The sequence below is a fragment of the Doryrhamphus excisus genome, chromosome 11, assembly GCF_030265055.1.
Source record: "Doryrhamphus excisus isolate RoL2022-K1 chromosome 11, RoL_Dexc_1.0, whole genome shotgun sequence".
Classification (NCBI taxonomy): domain Eukaryota; kingdom Metazoa; phylum Chordata; class Actinopteri; order Syngnathiformes; family Syngnathidae; genus Doryrhamphus; species Doryrhamphus excisus.
In genome coordinates this window covers 5,500,504-5,518,998 of record NC_080476.1, presented here as the reverse complement: position 1 = coordinate 5,518,998, position 18,495 = coordinate 5,500,504, and the positions used below count along the sequence as shown (strand labels likewise).

At 42.6% G+C, this 18,495-nt stretch overlaps 2 protein-coding genes across 4 annotated transcripts; both read right to left on the bottom strand.

Annotated features, from left to right (window-relative positions):
* Positions 1-142: 142 nt before the first annotated feature.
* LOC131138476 (hepatic and glial cell adhesion molecule-like) lies at positions 143-4,155 on the bottom strand. 2 transcript variants are annotated; one of them, XM_058087417.1, is made up of 7 exons: positions 4,026-4,155; positions 2,996-3,337; positions 2,225-2,506; positions 2,067-2,160; positions 1,920-1,987; positions 727-800; positions 146-669 (listed from the first exon to the last, which is right to left on the bottom strand). In XM_058087417.1, exons 1-7 carry the CDS (start codon positions 4,120-4,122, stop codon positions 538-540), a joined length of 1,089 nt encoding a protein of 362 aa, XP_057943400.1. In that variant the 5' UTR covers positions 4,123-4,155; the 3' UTR covers positions 146-537. The 2 variants fall into 2 exon arrangements, with proteins under 2 accessions (XP_057943401.1, XP_057943400.1); XM_058087418.1 differs by lacking the exons at positions 1,920-1,987; positions 2,067-2,160 and having other exon boundaries at positions 143-669.
* Positions 4,156-5,959: 1,804 nt separating this feature from the next.
* ap2b1 (adaptor related protein complex 2 subunit beta 1) lies at positions 5,960-18,494 on the bottom strand. Of its 2 annotated transcripts, XM_058087001.1 has the most exons (22): positions 18,181-18,494; positions 16,441-16,493; positions 16,245-16,350; positions 16,020-16,155; positions 15,562-15,807; positions 15,300-15,490; positions 15,008-15,229; positions 14,801-14,921; positions 13,453-13,548; positions 12,285-12,400; positions 12,033-12,198; positions 11,854-11,952; positions 11,514-11,773; positions 11,014-11,206; positions 9,772-9,813; positions 9,164-9,319; positions 8,758-8,903; positions 8,561-8,690; positions 8,403-8,487; positions 8,118-8,204; positions 7,525-7,679; positions 5,960-7,228 (listed from the first exon to the last, which is right to left on the bottom strand). In XM_058087001.1, exons 2-22 carry the CDS (start codon positions 16,475-16,477, stop codon positions 7,154-7,156), a joined length of 2,865 nt encoding a protein of 954 aa, XP_057942984.1. In that variant the 5' UTR covers positions 16,478-16,493; positions 18,181-18,494; the 3' UTR covers positions 5,960-7,153. The 2 variants fall into 2 exon arrangements, with proteins under 2 accessions (XP_057942984.1, XP_057942985.1); XM_058087002.1 differs by lacking the exon at positions 9,772-9,813 and having other exon boundaries at positions 18,181-18,491.
* Position 18,495: the final 1 nt, after the last annotated feature.

Genomic DNA, 18,495 nt, shown 5'->3' with positions numbered 1-18,495 from the left:
TGGGAGACGTCCAAAGTACAGCTCAGGGGCCATTTGTGGCCCCCATTGTTTTTTTATTGGCCCTCTCAGCTTATTACACAATTTAAATTAAACACATCCCATATTACATTACACAGAAAAAAAGATTTTCTGATGCGGGGTATTCCTTTAGTTAAATTACGCATGTATTTATGGCATTTGTGCTTGGTAAGTTTCTGAGTATGTTAAAGCCCCCCAATTAGCTGATTCAGTGGCTGAAATGATAGCAAATCATACAAATACATATTTATTTAATATTTGAAAAGAAAATTTTGGTGATCTTTAGATTTTAAAGTTATCTAACTACAGCAAAATCATACTTTACCATAACTAACTTGAAGAACTAGGCATTATTTTTTTGTCTGGAAAAAAGAACTGAAGAATGCAACAGTGGCATGTGTAGTTTTAATGAAACTACACAACACGTTTGCAAAAAAGGGCCAAAATTAGTCTTCTCACATGAGATAAATGTGCATAGTGCATAGTGCACAATTGGTGTAGAAGAAGGTGGTCCGAGTTTCAGCTACACCTCTGCATGGACTGGGCATTCGCCCTGGTAAGAGAATCAACATAGTGAGTATAACTTGGAGGGTGATCAAGTTCAGAAGTGGATCCAATACTGTTGACGGAAGAGTCACCCGGGGAAAGATCCTGCAGAACAAAACCTGGTGAGGTCCCAACCTGAATCAGTCATTTTGTAAGGTTTACCTTTTGCTGCAGGATGAAAAGTGACGTCACCGCATTCTTTGCACTGTGCTGCATCTCTTGTGGAGAGGCATCAGCTGTAGGAAAAACAAATATGTATTACTAAGTGTATGTAGGGTCATTTTAGCATTCCACCCTCCAGACAAGTAGCTGGCAGTATTGACCCTATATTGGCTGATTTGCCGAACCCATGCAACATTAAAAAATTATGATTGATTTTGAAAACAGTGGTCCCCAAACTTTTTACAGTTACGTACCCCTTCACACATTTGACCCTTACTCCTGGACTCTTAAAAAAACTAAACTTTTTATCTTAAATTAAAATTAACTTAAAATATTGAAGGTCATTAATTGAAATGAATGAATGGTATAGTAATTGCAGATCAAAAATGTGTATTTTGCATGGTCACATTTTGAAGTTTGACATGAGCACTGATAAAAACATAAGTCATCATTCTACATATCTTTTATTCCAGTCATTCCCTTTGAATGGCTTGAAATGAAGCATATACTGATAGAAGATACTGTATTACAATCACATTAACAATCACAACAAAGTAGTATCCAATCTACAAAAATGCATCGTACAAGTATTGATAAAGCCGGATTTCTGAGGGAATACCCACACACAAAGTGCCAGGTTTTCCCCACTGCACCATGCAGGGATTGGATAAATGAAATCTTCAAGATAAAACACTCTTAATGCACAAAACAATCACTTATTTGTTTATATGGTGCACACAGAGCAATGGACAGCTTAATACTCTGTCTCCTTTCTGCGCCGTTGTAATTTTCAGTGTTAGGCGCAAATTTCTTTTTCATTTTTATTCACATACCCCCTTGACAATTGGTGCACATCATGAGGTACGTGAATAAAAATAAAAAAAACAATTAGCACCTATAGTGAAGCTCTATTCAAATGGAATGGATTGAAAGGGAAGGATGCCAACATCAGAGTGGAGTGGAAGATATGTGGGATGATAACTTACCCATTTATCAGTGCTCATGTCAAACTTTATCATAAGTTTGGGAACCACTGCTCTTGGGTGTACCATTATAAACATCATTTCCTATGTTTATTTTTTTTTAATTTTGGGATTAGTTCAATTGTTTTTTTTTTATTCCAGTGCATTATTTCTAATTTGAAAATCAATCCTCCAAAATGTAACTGTAAATTTTCAAATTAATTTGTCTACCTGTGCGCGGCCTCGACGTGCGTTGATTATAAAGTCTGGAGAAAGACTTTCTCATTGGGCGTCTTGGGCTAATATAACACAAACAAACAGATTGCTTGCATTAGGCTATTTAGTTTTGATTTAAAAGTCAATAAAGATGATTGATACTTTTTGTATGGTGTCCAGCAGGCGCAGACTGTTACCAAGGTGATCAGAAGGAATATCCCACCAGTGGAGAGAATGATATAGATGGAACTTCTTTCTAATAGGAGAATCATGTAGTACAGTGAACACAACAATAATAGTTCTCATGGGTCTTTACTCACTGTAGACACTCAGTCTGATTGGCAGGCTTGTTGAGGAGCCCACCGGGTTTTCCACGATGCAGCTGTAGACATCGTCATCCGCCATAGTGACTCGAGTGATGGTCAGGTGCTTGTGGTCATGTGACAGCACAAGCCTGGTGTCATTGCCAAGCGCTGTGCCGCCTTTTAACCACCTGTACGAGGTCCTGGTTCCTGTTTCGTGCGAACAGTTGAGGATGACGTTTTCACTGCGCTCCAGCACGGATGAAGCCTCCAGGAGGATGTAAGGTTGGGACACTGGCTCTGTGGGGAGACAGGGCATGTCCCGTTATAAATGGTAAGTGACCTACTGAATCCACTTGATGGCACTGTGGGGAAAAACAAATATTTAAAAATGTGTCACTTCAACTGCAAGGTGAATGCGTACAAATAAACTTGCCTCATATACTTTCTAGTTTTGTTTCCTTAGCCATTTCTATAACTTTTACAGTGTTGTTGCCAACTCTCCCTGTCCTTTTTCAGACATGAGGGGCAGTGCACGCCTCTGCCACAAGTTTCCATAATGCGCATGACTGGTATACACCAATTTTATTTATTCAGGTTGGACAAAAATTGTGCCCCTCCATATTCTACCTGTCAACAAGCTTTAGACGTTGCTGTGTATGTTGTAGCAAGCTAAAATGTGAGATTAGGAAGACCTGGGTTTGATTCTCCGGAGTTTGGATGTTCTCCCTGTGCGTGCGTTTGTCTAATGAGTTTTAGGATATCAATGAAATCTGTCTGCTCTCCTACCATCCACCGTGAGTGTGATGCTTCCTTCCCCCGTGAATGTATCATCCGTGATGGAGATCTCCACATCATATGTCCCCTCATCAGACACCCTCAGGTTGTGCAGGAGCAGAGATCCGTTCTCAAATATCAAGATGCGATCGCGATATTCAGGCCTGAGCGTCCCCACGATGTCCGTACCGATGGACTGGACGATGGTGACTGACTTTTCCCTGCGGAGCTGCCACTTGATGATAGGCATGTCGGTGCTAAAGCTGGCATAGTGCACCGATAGGAGGGCCTCGCTTCCTATGATGCCTCTGATGAGGGTGCTGGGGAGGGTCATGTTGACTGCTAGCACCACACCTGCGCAGAAAATCATGGCCTTGAATAGTGCTTCAACAACAAAACTGCAGGAAGAAAGGAACTTTCGACTCAATGGTGAGGCAGTTTACACGGCGGCGCCATGTCACCACGGCAACCGTTGTCAAATGTCTGTAGGATGCATGGGCCAACATCCGTTAACAAAAGTGGCAATTGTCCCTTTCTTGGCAGATGACGGGGAGCAATACAGATGCCATGCTATGCTAGCAGCTCCATGACTTTGCAGCTTGCTACAATGGCTGCAAACAACACAACGTTAAACAACAAACTTCTGGAACTCAGTATCAAAAAGGTGGCATGTTAAAGTTCATACAAACATACACGCACGTGGGAATATCTGCACTTGTGGTAATATTGCACATTATTTTTCCATTAAAAAACAAATCAAGGAAGTAAAGCTATCTGCCAAAAGTGTGTGTGCTGAAAATACACACAGTCTCCTTTATACAAAAGAAGTATGTATGATCATTACATACCATCAAATGATGGAAAAAGTCCATAAGAAGTCATAAACGTTTGAAGAATGACCAATATTTCAATGTGCAGCATTAAAATGTTAGCATCCAACATTGTTGTTATAATTGAATCCAAAAACTCAAGAGCAATGCTTGACACATCAGTTACATTTGCTGTGAACTTTGAGGCAAACGTATAAAAAGTGCACACTAACCTGTTTGGAAATAATCCAGACACGACAGCAACAAAATCCATCGATTTATTTTGACTTTTAATAAGGGAGACTCAGCCATCATCTTCATCATCATCATGACTTTCTATCTCCGTTTGTCCCGCCCCCTTGGCCAGAAAATGACGTTACGATGGGCGGGACTGAGGGGATGTCCGCCATTGGTTAATTCATGTACACATTAGTAGAAATGTGCAGATAATGCTACTTGCTGTTATGTCGCATTTAGAAGTTACTGTGCGCGTGTGTGATGACGTCACATGCGTATTCGACTCTTGTATTTGACTTTAATGCGGCGTTAAAAAGGCAGCATTTTAGCTCAACGCCGAAGCCTCTCCATGGGGCGTTGCGAGAGGCAGGGAGTACTTTCAATGTTAATGCAATTTATCAATTTTCTACCAATTATCCTCACGAGGGTCGCGGGCGTGCTGGAGCCTATCCCAGCTGTCTTTGGGCGAGAGGCGGGGTACACCCTGGACTGGTGGCCAGCCAATCACAGGGCACATATAGACAAACAACCATTCACACTCACATTCATTCATATGGACAATTTGGAGTCACCAATTAAACTAACATGTTTTTGGAATGTGGGAGACCCACGCACGCATAGGGAAAACATGCAAAACTCCACACAGAGATGCTTCGATGATGCCAGGTCTTTCCCGATATCCTGACTGGGTGGCCTCCATGCTAACTGGTTATGTAAATAAAAGGTTCATTGATTAACTACAGGCTGCACAGCTGAGTTCGATCCCACCCTCGGCCATCTCTGTGTGGAGTTTGCATGTTCTCCCCGAGCGTGCGTGGGTGTTCTCCAGGTACTCCAGTTTCCTCCCACATTCCAAAAACATGCTAGGTTAATTGGTGTCTCCAAATTGTCCATAGGTATGAATGTGAGTGTGAATGGTTGTTTGTCTATATGACCAGTCCAGGGTGTTCCCCACCTCTCGCCCGAAGGCTCCAGCACCCCTGCAACCCTCGTGAGGATAAGCAGTAGAAAATGAATGAATGATTAACTACAATAATTATGTCAATTTATTAGTAACTTACACAACAGCAACACAACCGTTGTTGGGTAATATTGGTAATGAGCAAATCGCTTAGTAGTGTGACATTTCACAGCCCATGGAGAGGTAGGTAAGGCGCCTGAATGATGCGCATGATACTTCAAATGCAGCTACCACCATCTTGTGGAGTTATTAAAAGCCCCAAAACCTACACGAGGAGGTTGCTTACAGGTACAGCTGTTAATGCTAATGATTTTTTGAAACTTGGCATTAATTAGAGGCCTCAGGAAGCAACTATAGGAAACTGAATGGCTAAGTGACTGAAGGCATTAAACAGAGCATTTTCAGTTAGTTTATTTTGTCAACACCTTAATTACTTGTCATATCATTTTGGGAATTAATTATCCAATGTTTTGAGCATGAATCCTATTGATTTCAAATAACCAGCTAACAAAATGGCTGAGGTAGTAATACAATAAACTCATACATTTGAGTTAATTATCATTAATGTACTGTTGAATAGTTGAACATTTCTATAAATGATGAAAATACGAATGAAAGTTAGAAGAACCACATGGCCCTCAACCCTGGTGGACATTCCTGCAGTCAATGTGCCTTTGTCTTGTTTGTTAGACTGTCGAGATTTCCTGCAGAAGAGTCTGACTGCGTCGTCTAAAGAACGGCCCACCCTAAAAGAAGCTGCAGAATCACAGCTGGCTCAGATATAACGACAAAGACGTTATCATGGTATGCCACTTTTTTGCAGGGTTTGGGTTTCAATGAATTCACGCCTCCCTTTCTGTGTTACTTTAGATTTCCAGGATGACAGACACAACATCTGTTTTCAAATCTACCTTTCATATCAAGTTGCAATAAAGTCAACACACACAAAGCTTGACTTGACAACAGCAATGCATGGTGACACTTTATTGATGCAGGACAAAATCATTTCATTCAATTCTTTTACCGCACTGCTGGTTAAAGATGTTTACTGGAGTGCACCAACAAAAAAAACATAAACCTCCAAGTCAGTTTTAAATTGGGGAAAATCCACAGCAAGGGATAAAAATGGACACATGGAGTATGTTTTTGTACACAGTATTCCCACCAACAAGTGATATACAGCCAGAAGTAGGCTTAATTGTGTTATATATAAAGGGTAATCAATGCCAATGTAGCGTACTTTCTACTGACACAAATATCATGACTAATCTACACAGGACAAAGGCAATACTGGGCCTCCACACCTGAATTGCACACAAAGCGCAAATATTTGGGGACATATTAGCTCATTACAACAAAACAAACATATATGGCGAATGCTTGGTCCTGCAAATTTGGTTTACTGAGATGCAAAAGGTTTGAACTGGCTCGACAAAAAGTATGAAACGAAAACAAGAGTTCATTGGAAACCACAACAACCAAAAGGCTACTGTAATTTTAAAGGAAACATAAGAGGTAGATGAACAATAAATAGCATTTAGAGTTTGCTAAAGTACAACTATATGGTTGCAATAGTGGGACGATGGGTTCCTTCGGGGAACCCATTTACAGTTATGTAATATAAGCGAAAGAGGTCCATTAAATGTAGCTTTAAGATTCAACATCAGTGCTTTGCAATCATTTGGTCATGGATTAAAACAGCAACTTTGACAGCAAATGCTAACTAATCCAAAAGATGGAGTGCTGAGTAAGACGCATGGTAACAATAGCGGTATCATCGCAGGCCTAAAGAAAAAGATAGTATTAAAAATAACTGTGAGCCATAAACAATGATGTCTACAAGTTTCTCTCTGGGGGGGTGGGGATACTGTCTCACTGTTTCCACTGTCGGTCACAACATTAAGACACTTGAGGATGGAATGATTGACACGTTTTCACAGAGAAGCTAAAAATATTATGAATGTTTAACTAAGTGTTCCAAAATAAAATCTCTTACCTCATATTGTGCATGGTGTACAACACATTTGCATGAGTGATTACATAACATTTATCTTTTCATCTACGGGAATGAAATCTATTTGTCTTGTCCTGTTGGATGTAGGATGTCTGCCTCCATTTTTTTTTGGCAGGGAGGTAACAGGATGAATGAAAAGGGCCGGTTCTTCAGTTCTTCAGCACTGCGTCGTACATCTGGAACACGTACTGAGAGACTTCGGGGGCCCGACACTTCAGAGACAGCTGTAGGACCAGCCAGGACACAAGAGTCAGTCACACCTATCTGACCAGGTCATTTTAAACAGCACTTTTTATCCTACCGACAAAAATGTCATCTTCTCAAAAACAGCTGTAAAAAATCTTATATGTTGATATTTAGTAAACTGATGTAAATGCTTACTATATTAATGTCAGCTGACCGAAAAAAAACACACTGTGTATATTATGTATATACTGCTTAAAAAAATAAACGTGTGCTCCACATTTGATGTCACATAAAGTGTTTTAAGGTTTTCTGAGCAGTACATTATATACCGTACCGTGTAGTTCGGGTTTCCCGGCTGGATGCGGAGCTCAGCCAAGATCCAGATGCCGTTGGTGAGCTTGAGTGACTGGTAGAGCATGTCCTGTCCTTCTACATTCCTCTTGGCGATGGTGTAGATGTTGTTGTTCTGCAGCTTGCCTGACACCGTGTCTGCAAGAGTTTAAGCGTCACCGAGGAAAATGCAATGCTGCTGTGATGCTAGTCTAATTCAAACAGCTATTATAAGCAACATCTCTATGAGGAAGAGGATGATAAAGTGGCTCTATATGGGTTTAACTGACAAGCTAGCTACTTTGCTCAAATTCGTACAATTCTGAGCATCATCTGATAGGAATGATGATGTTTCCTTCAGCAGGAAGAGCAGGTGGTGATGTGTCCTATAAGAAGCATGAGGGCAAAAAAAACAAAAAACAGGACTCCGGGTCAGTTCTTGTCAATGTGCATGTTTGACTGACATGTAACTAGCCGTTGCTGTTTCACGCTGTAAAGCAATTTTTCATAGAAATGACCCCTTAAGGTCTCACATTTTATGTCAACAATAGAGGTTCCACTGTACCATCACTACTGCTGTAGTCACGGGAGACCTACCTGCATTTAGGTGGCACTCCTTTATCTGGTACTGCAGCTCATTCTCATTGGGAATGTCTTTCCAGGTGGCAAGAAACACTTGTCGCTCTAAGGACAGAGAACACACAAAAACATGATTTCCGACTAACACGATATATGTTTTATTCAACGCAGCAGTTTTTTTGTGTGTGTTAGTACTGTCAAAGTATTGAAGGGGATCTATGGCACCCTTGTGCTGCGTTACCTAGTGTTGTACGATACCACATGTGTGGAGCTAAACACATAGCATATCTTCAGCAAAGTTACCCATTTTTCCATCCTCCACAAAGAATATGTTGAGAGGGATGAGCACGCTGTAGTAGAATACATCAATGTTGTTCTTCACAGCCACCTGTGTGGAAAAAGAAGAATATTGCATGAATCCTTCTCAGCAGGTGTCTTATTGTTTGGATGTGTTTCCATACCTGGAGATTATTGAGAGGGTCCATCTTCATGACTGGCCCGATGGTGTTGATGGGCAAGGAGATGTCAATGCTCTGGCTGGGCATTAGAGGAGTGTGGATGGGCAGCGGGCTGGTGGGGATCATCCCAAAGCTGCAGTAGACCACAAAGGCTAATGCTCAGCAACAGCGTCCACTTCATTATAAACGCACACACTCACCTGTTCTTGTTGAACTGGACTGCGAAGTCAGTCATGTGCTGCAGTGCCTTGTTGGTGAAGGTCATGTCCATGTACATATGGCCCTGACGGCGAGAAAACGTTCCGGAGATCTCCAGTCCCTTGGCTTTCACTGCAGGCAGCCACACCTGGAGAAATACGTGAAATACGTTCTCTATAGGCTGCAATAGCACGAGCCACAGAATCAGATCAGCCGTGATAGGGATATGCCGATCACGTATTATTCCACAGAAACCCTCCGATACTGATTGGTGGCCAATCACTCAAAGCATCCCAATTTCTACGGCTAAGTTACTAAGTGGGACAACCAAAGCTCTCACAGCTGCTAATTTAATAATATACATGAGATCATTGGAGCAGTTTAAATGATCAAATTATTTGTTCTCACAGCTTTAGGTGCCACATAGCCTCCGGACGCAATGGCCATGCCCGTAGAGAGCTCAAACAAGTCGTTGAGGCCGCTGCTGCTGACAGCCGGAGGTGCCGGAGTGGGCGATGGGGCAAACGTGCTGGGGACGGACGAAGGGATGAAGTTCTGGCCCACCTGAGGGAACATCACAGTGAGAGTATGTGGTCATAAAGTCGGCCCTCATAGCATTACAAAGTCAAAAAAAAAGAGTGCTATGAAGCTGAGAAGAATCACACAAGAAGCTCATGCAAATGTTCTCCACTGCGGGAACACCTTTATGAGAAGAAGTGAACAAAGTCAATGTAGGTGTCACTTTTTCATGTTTTAGCCCAGATTATACCTTTGATGCTAACATTTTGTTGCTGTTGTACTGCATTGGATAACATAAAATGGGCATAGCCATCTGCCATCTGTGCATAGAAACTGCACAGTGGAGGTCACATGGGCCCACAAAAACACAGCAACAGGGCCAAAACATGCAAAGTGCAACAATGTGCGCTTTTAGCTGAAAGCATGCAAGAGGAGCAGAGCGCTTCTCAACTTGATTCTAGCATGCAGGCAGGCAAAGAGAGAGGGGCTTGACTTACAGCTGGACTTCCCCCAACACCTCCGCCCAGGTCTCCCCCCAGCTACAGGAGAGAAAAGGATCAGGACGCCCCCAGGAAAGGGCATCCAACATCACAGACAACACCAAACACACAAAAAAAGACAAGACAAGAAAGACTTTTCTTAGCAACCGCAAGCCATCATGAATAGTTGTCGCTTCTGGAACAAAAGCATTTCAATTTGTACACCACGCTACTACAGCATTTCTTTGAATTAAAAGTAACATTAATACACTTTTAAGAACTTTCAAAATCGCATTTAATACATTTGATGAGATTTTAAAATAATCTAAGACATTTTAAGGCCTTAAAGTGCTCATGACACCAAGAAATTAATGAAAGTACTCCTTTAATAAAACATTTTTTATCATACTGCTGTCATAGATAAAGAAACAACTACGAATTTTCTGAACTGACGCCATCTTAGATGTGAAGTCAAGACCAGAACACGATCCAGGAACCAGACATATTATGTTTTGATAACTATCATACAACACACACAAAAAATGGCCACATTTTTTGGACTACCACTAAGTGGCACTGACAGCTCTATGTACAAAATAAAAGACTAGTTATTGCTTATTTAGCACTGGAATGAGCGCCCATAGAACATATCTAGTCAAAATATTGACAGAAATTGACATTGACTGCAAGATAGGCTAGAAAGATGCAAGACAGCAAGCCACGTTTTGCTCACAATTCAGATCTAGAACCCCTATGGGTGACACAGCAATAAAGTGACATATTCACAACAATAAAACCATTCACTAATATGGTGTTGTGAGGCGTATATTTTACTGGTAGTGATAGCCTAAGAGCCACCAGCTTGCTCTCTGCACAAAGCACAGAGCTGAAGACAATAAACAGTGTTATTTAGCAAGTTGGGGCTATCCAGATCTGACATCACTTGCAAGAAGTGACCGAAATTATAAAAAATACTGAAACATTTGATCACACATCTAACACAGGAAATATGCATTTGTTTTTGTGTCATGGGCACTTTAAATTCAAATGCTTGGAATTTAGACTTCTTAAGACCCTGCAGATACCCTGATTACTGTGCACGTTGCGGCTCTAAGGGCATAATTTCCCCCCATGTGGACAAATAAAGAATATCTTGTACATCTATTCATCATCAATGCATTAATGATGGTGATCATGTTGTAGAGGCAACTCTAAAGCTAAGCACAAGTGTTTAAGGTCAAATGCATTGTTGATTCTCACCAAGCTGTCCAGGCCCCCTCCCAGAAGGTCCACCGCACCCATCTGCATGGAGGACACCTGGGGAACATTGACAGGAGGGCCCAGGTCCAGGTTGAGAAGGTCACCCAGCAGATCACCCTGGCTGGGGATTACATGCGGCTGGTCCATGGCAGCTGCTGGCCCACCGCTCACTGGACTCTCACCTGTGTCGATGCTGTAAATGCGTACACGGGGGCTTATTATCCACCCAACCAAGTCAACACACCATCCAAAACATTACGTACAATAATCTTATATAATCCAATACAGAAGTTGTAAAAGATTTAGACCACCAAGAAGATTGTGTTGTCATGTTAGTTTACACAATACATAGCATTTTGGTGCAGATCTGGATAAAGTTTAAGGTATTGACAATATAGTTATTGTACCCAAAGGACAAGTTAAAAGTCTAATGCATCCATGACAGTTTCAATAGAGAACATAATGTGGCCAGTGGGTATGTGTGCATGCTGTGTCAAGACCTGCTGTGCTGGACAGGGAGGTGTTTCCGGTGGATTCCGTGACTGCCCTCCACAAAGGCGCTGGGCGGCTTGTGATAGACAGACGCCAGGGAGCCGATGTGGCAGATAAGTTCATCCAGAAGGGTGGGCTCAATAAGATCAGTCTCCTCTGAGATGAGGGGCTTCTCGGACAGCACCACCTCCTTGGCGGTGACCGGGTCGGTGGAGAGCAGGCGCCAGTAGATGTAGCCTCTGTCGCGTAGGTCCGGGTTGTCCGAATCCTGGAGAGAATGACGCCAGGTCAACACTCACACATTCAGTGCAGGAGAAGCTGTGTTTCAATTCACAGTTCACAGTTCACCTGAGTGGCCAGGCTCAGGACCTGCTGCACCAACTCCTGTGTCTCAGATGGCTTCTTCAGGAAGAGCTTGACAATGGCGGTCAGGAGAGTGAGCTGGACCTGGAAGGTACAGCACACATCGTTTGACTAGGCAGCTATGGCAGGATGCTCCTTAGAAGTAAAATTAAACCAAGACAAACCTGCGTGCTCTCATCATGGAAGCCCTCCAGGAAGCTCTCCAGCAGCTCATCAGCATTGTCAATCCTCTCAGCGTACTCGCCAACGATCCAGATCATAGCGGCGCGAGCATCCGGCTCATCCAGAGAGTCCAGGTTCTCACATAGGGTGGCGATGATGCTCTCATACCTGGGGAAGAACCAGTCTCTCAGTACTGACATGTCTGTAGGTACAGTCATTAGCGGTGTACCTCTCTGCTAACATTAATGACATACTTGTTGGGGTACTTGCGGAAGATGTCTCTGATGACCACAATGGCCTCCTGAACCACGTAGTTGACTTTGGTCTGGATGAGGTCCAGAAGGGTGCTGACACAGCGCTCTGCCGATTGCTAGAAGCATCCAGGACAAGATGACATCAGTGTTGTCAAAGTTTATTTTCATTCATTTTCTACCGCTTATCCTCACAAGGGTCGCCAGGGTATCCCAGCTGTCTTGGGGCGAGAGGCGGGGTACACCCTGGACTGGTCACTAGCCAATCACAGGGTACATATAGACAAACAACCATTCACACTCACATTCATACCTATGGACAATTTGGGGTCGCCAATTAACCTAGCAAGTTTTTGGAATGTGGGAGGAAACCGGAGAAAAACCCACACATGCACAGGGAGAACATGCAAACTACACACAGAGATGTCGAGGGTGGAATTGAACTTGGGTCTCCTAGCTGTGAGGCATGCGCGCTAACCACTCAGTCGCCTTGCAGCCAGTTTATCATCAATTCCATTCAAATATTTAAAATGGTCTTGGTGGTTTATATAGAATATTTGCAGTGAAACAAGTGACAATTTACCGATTGTATCCTGATGGTTGGTACAGCCACATCACACTTTGAATTTTGTGGCGTCATTCTATCAGTTTTTCAAAATATACATTGCTGCTTTATGGTTTGTATATAGTGTATTATTAGTCAAAAACTGTGCATTTTAGGCATTTTCAAGCATTAAAATGATTCAATGAACTAAAAAAAACAAACTTAACTTATTCAGATAATGTTGAAAGTCATGTTTCTATGTAGACTCTACACTGGTCACTCGGTGTGAGTAATGTTACTGTGACAACCTTTTGGTGCTGTAATGTTGATGTTCGAAGTTCTGGTGTTTGTGAACGCACACAGCTGTTAAGGTTACTGTTGGATGAGGAGGAAGGGTTTAGGAGAGAGAATGTGAGGAGGAGCTGTTGGAATTAAGAATTCCTATCGGAAGGAGAAGGTGGTAAATTGATTTTCTATGCTCCAACTATGAAAATATTCAATTTATGAATAACAAGCAAAGACTGTACACTGTACTGAATGTGTACAAATAACAAAGTAGCTCAGCCAATATTGGAGGAAATAATATCCCTTGACTACTGTCACGTATTTACTTGTAGGACAAGTTACCTCAACTTTGATGGCACAGCGACCAATTGCACGTACAGCCTTGCGCACAAAGTCAACGTCCACCTCTGTGGCATACTCCTTCAACTCAGCCAGCACCTGTAAAACGGACCAATCTGATTTGTTATTTCCAATAAAAGTGACAGTTCTAACACATTAATTCCATCTCAAATAACATTCTCCATCTCTCTTTAACTCTCAGGAGTCTATGACCATGACCTCGTAAGTCGTCGCAGGCACAGCACAATAGGTGGTGTAGCATGATGACGCAGCTAAACAAATGATCCCTTTCAACCGTGGTGAAAGTGCAAACTTCAAACTGAAAAACGAGTATTTAACTGGTGAAAATCTGTCAGATAAAACCAGATTAATGATCAGCCGTGTTTACTGTGATTTTGTCACAGTATGTGTCACAGTATTTGTGTTGGCATGTTATGTCTCATTTGTAAGTGCTTTCAGTGTAGGAAACCACTGCTTGGAAAGCTATAGTAAAGCCAGCAATGAAACATGGCCCCACTTTCCCATTGGTGGAAAAAAGCTTGTCATCAATCAATCTATGCATAATGAGTTGGGCTGGGTACAGTGCCATCAAGTAGCCAAATGTCACACATCATGGCTAGAAAACGCAGACACGGGCTGGAGTTTTCGCTTTATTCAGCTTTCTTGAGGTTGACAAAGCCTATATTTGGAATGGGACACAGTATTTGTTGTATACATACGTAATACACGCATAGTAAATTTTAATAGCCAAGGCCATGTCTGCTTTGAAGGTAAATATTTATTCCACTACCTCTTTACTTACGATGTATTTATCTGATTTATATACGTTGTACACAAGGTTTTGAATTTTACATTTGCTTTTTAAGCTATAAAAAGCGTTCATTACATGTTAATAGGCCTGTCATTATAACCAATAAATAACTTAATCGAACATGTGCTTGCGTGTTTGTTTTCTCTTTATCGCACAGGCTGGATGACAAGAGGCTTCACTCTGCATTATGGTGAAGTTAGTTCCACATTTTAAATAATTTCACATAGGCAGTTGAATATTCGGCTCTGTTGCATGGTCTTAAAAATGTTGTCAATAATATCGATTATCAACAATAATTTGTAGGTCAATTATCGTCCAGCAAAAATTCGTTATCGTGACCTACATATGAGACTAGTCTGATTTTAGGTATGTGGGTGATTTTGGGGCCTATGTGTTAAAAAAAAAGACACCAACCCAGCCAAGATAGTTAGTTTTTAAGATGAGACATGAATGTAAACAACAGTATGTAAAAACACTCCACAACTCCAAAGTGTTAATTCTTTAGTGACATTGGTAACCAAGGGGCCATGTGTTTCATACCTGAGCAATGTTAGCCTGGGAAGCCAAGCGGATCATGATGTCCAGTTTCTCGAGTTTTACATAAATGGGGTCGTTGTACTTGACGAAGAACACTTTGATTTCCTGCTTTAGTATCTCAGGCCTGCACACAAACACAAGATGAATTCCAGTGACATAACACAACACTGCCATTTGAATTTGCATGTTACAGTATGATACGCCACGCACCTTTTCTGCACTATGAGGTTGATGTTCCTCAGCGCCACGTACTGTACCTCAGGCTCCCCGGAGAGCAAGGTGACGAGTGGCGGGGATAGCTTCTTCAGCAAGGTGTTGTAGTAGTCGGAGTCTTTGGGCAGAAGCTCCAGGAACTTCATCAGCACCTTGACCGCTGACAGAACCACTGCAGAGTTGGCGTGGGAGAGCCGAGGAGTGACGCGCTCGCAAATGCTTCAAGGGGGAAAAAAAATAAAACAAATTCAAATGCCAACATTAAAAATGTTTTGTGTGTGGCTGGTACCTCTGGGCCTCGCGCTCATCTTTGGGGTTGTAGTTGGACAGGCAGTCCAAGATGAAGATCTGACCCCATTCAGTGCACTCGTTGAGGGCAGTCAGCAGCTTGTTGATGTTCTGGGGGTTGAGGTCCAGCAGGTTGCTGTTGGGGTGAGACTCGCTGATCTCTGACAGGGCGGCGACGGCGTTGGCAACGACCTGAGAGTATGGGATTTTATTTCAGTAAAGCCAAAAGGGAACCTTTTTATCTCAGGGGCCTGCACACCTACCATGGGGTTGGAGTCGGCAATGAGATCCCTCAGCGAGTCCAAGAAGCCCTGGTCCTCCACCATCTGGGCGTTGATGTCGTGAAGCTTGGCCACACACACAGCCGCCGTCTTCCTCACATAAGGGTCCTCGTCCTTCAGGCACTTCCTCAGTGGCTCACACAGGTACTCCGTGATCTTGTCCACTCGGATGCAGCCCATAGTGCGGACGGCCAGGGCCCGGATCAGGGGGTTGGGGTCCTCACAGTCCTGGAAGGCAGAAGGACAAATCCAAACTAATCTGTGTTTTAATACAATATAATCACAGAAAAACAGAGCACTGCAGCAATGTGGAGACTCTGGACTGGCATGTGTTATATCATGCAGTAGAAAATAGCACATTGTAATGCCTGCTTCTGCCAGCGGAAAAGGGACATGTACTGTAGGTACTGTGCAGCAAATAGTGGGCATTGCAGCCTTGCCTTGACAAAGCTATTGACAGCCATGATGGCCATGTCCGGCTGGCTTTTGGCGTAGTTCATCAAGTAGAGGTACACCAACTTCTTCAGCTCCAGGTTGTCGGTCTGCATGCAGTTGACCACATCCGGGAACAAAGAGCTGCAAAGATAGATAGATAGAGAGCTGGAACTCAAACACTCACTTTACAGGTGTTGTACTTCTACCTGGCTGGATGGTTTGGACTTTACCTGACATCCTTGCCGACCGTCATGGCAGCAATGACCTTCTTGACCGCTTCCTTTCGCTTCTCCTTCTTCTCATTGTTCAGCTCTGCCTTCAGCTCAAAGATCTCCCCTGGAGGAGGGTCGGAGCTGGTTAGTTTTACATTTTCAAAAAGCTTCACTGTCAAACGATGTGGAAAGACACACTGTAACGTGGACTCACCTTTTTTGTTAGTGGTGAAATATTTGGAGTCAGTCATAACTGGTTCCTGTAGTCTGCACAAAATACGACCAATGTTAAATGTACTTTCAGGATCACTTTCTTACTGTGGCCCAATGGGGGAAATGCACAGCAACATCCAAACAACACAAACTGAAATGATTGAAAACCAAAAACACACCAACATCATAAAAAACAATGCAGTAGGAAAATGCTGTAAACTAAAAATACTGCAATGATATAAACGCTGCAACACAAAACTCTGCATGAGATAAATGCTCCAGGTTCACAGAACCAAACAGAAGTTTGCCAGACTAAGAAGGGGCTAGACCTCAGGAAGACAACAAACAGAATGCCCAGAAGGAAGTCTTTGTGAAAACACTTGGTCTCATTCAGTTGCTCTACAATATTGTAAAAATATTACGACCAAATTGTTTACATTCCACACTGTGTGGAGTTTGCATGTTCTCCTCGTGCATATGTGGGTTTTCTCCGGGTACTCCGGTTTCCTCCCACATTCCAAAAACATGCTAGGTTAATTGGCGACTCCAAATTGTCCATAGGTATGAATGTGAGTGGGAATGGTTGTTTGTCTATTTGTGCCCTGTGATTGGCTGGCGACCAGTTCAGGGTGTACCCCGCCTCTCGTCCGAAGACAGCTGGGATAGGCTCCAGCACGCCCGAGACCCTCATGAGGATAAGCGGTAGAAAATGAATGAATGAATGAATGAATGGTTTACATTGTCAACGATGCCTCCTCTTCTAGGCATCCCACTCATGTCTTTAGAGACCTCCACCCCTGGTAGCATTCCTCTGTGTTGTTCCATTAAATTTCACCAATTCTCTCATGCAGTTGTTTTAGGGCAAGTGTTTAGTTTTGGGATTTGCAACAGTTTTGCATTTGTTTTAATCCTTCACCATTTCTCTCATGCAGTTGTTTTGGGTCTTGTGTGTAGTTTTGGGATTTGCAGCAGTTTTGCATTTTTTTTATCCTGCGACATATGAGATTGCATCATTTTTAATTTGCAGCATTACCCCGTTGCATGTGTTTTTGGTTGTATCGTTTCAGTGTTTGGAGCCGTTTGCTCCAGTCGCCTGCGGTACGTGACTGTCTCTCTCTCTCTCGCTCACTCTCTCTCGCTCTCACACTCAAACACCGTAGAGCTCCTCTGGTCAGTCAAAAGTCAACATTACAACAGCTCTTAAACTCGAACAGGTTTTCCGAATACAGTGTCCAGTAAGATGAGAAACTACAAAGGGCTTGTTCCGCCTATTTCTGTAATGTAGCTAACCGCATATTCACACTAAAGCTTATTTAGTCACCAATTTCATCGGCATCGTATTAAATATTTGCTATCCCACGACACGAACAAGGGATCTATGGCCGAGATAACATTTAGTTTAAACTCACTCGAACGTAATTTTGGCTCAAATGAAACCCGAAAGGATGTTTGCTAATGCTAGCCTGTTAGCTAAATTGCTAAAGGCTACAGTGATTCTGCGACGAGCTTCAATCTGTCGGCTGGTAATAAAAAAACGCTGTTTGACAAAAATGAGTGATTACAATTTGGTGTTATCCAGGTCGGTATTAAAACATTAAATGCAGCATGAAAAGAAGCCAAGAGAACGCTGGCCCACTTTCAATTGGCGCTGACACATCTCTATGGTCGTCATCTGTAAATCCAAACCTAACGACAACTTACATCCTGTGTGTATGCTGACAAAACAGAATCATCTACTTACCGAGATGAGTGAGCAGAATTAGTCAAATATTTGAAATATGCGCAGGACGAAGGTTGGTCCCTTGCCTAGTCTGAGGAAGATGGAGAATTGTGTAAATCGATGTGACGTTCATGGAACACTTCCCTCTTCATGTTCAAAGGCTTGATGAAGTGCAAACAGGAAGTCCACAAGACATTAAAATGACTTTTTGAATATTTGCGTCATTCATATTTGTTTGTTCAGTTTGTTTTTGACCTAATACAAGAAAATGAGATTTTCTACTGCTCTTGACATCTCGGCAATGCTACTTTCCCAATGTATTTGAAGGCACCATAG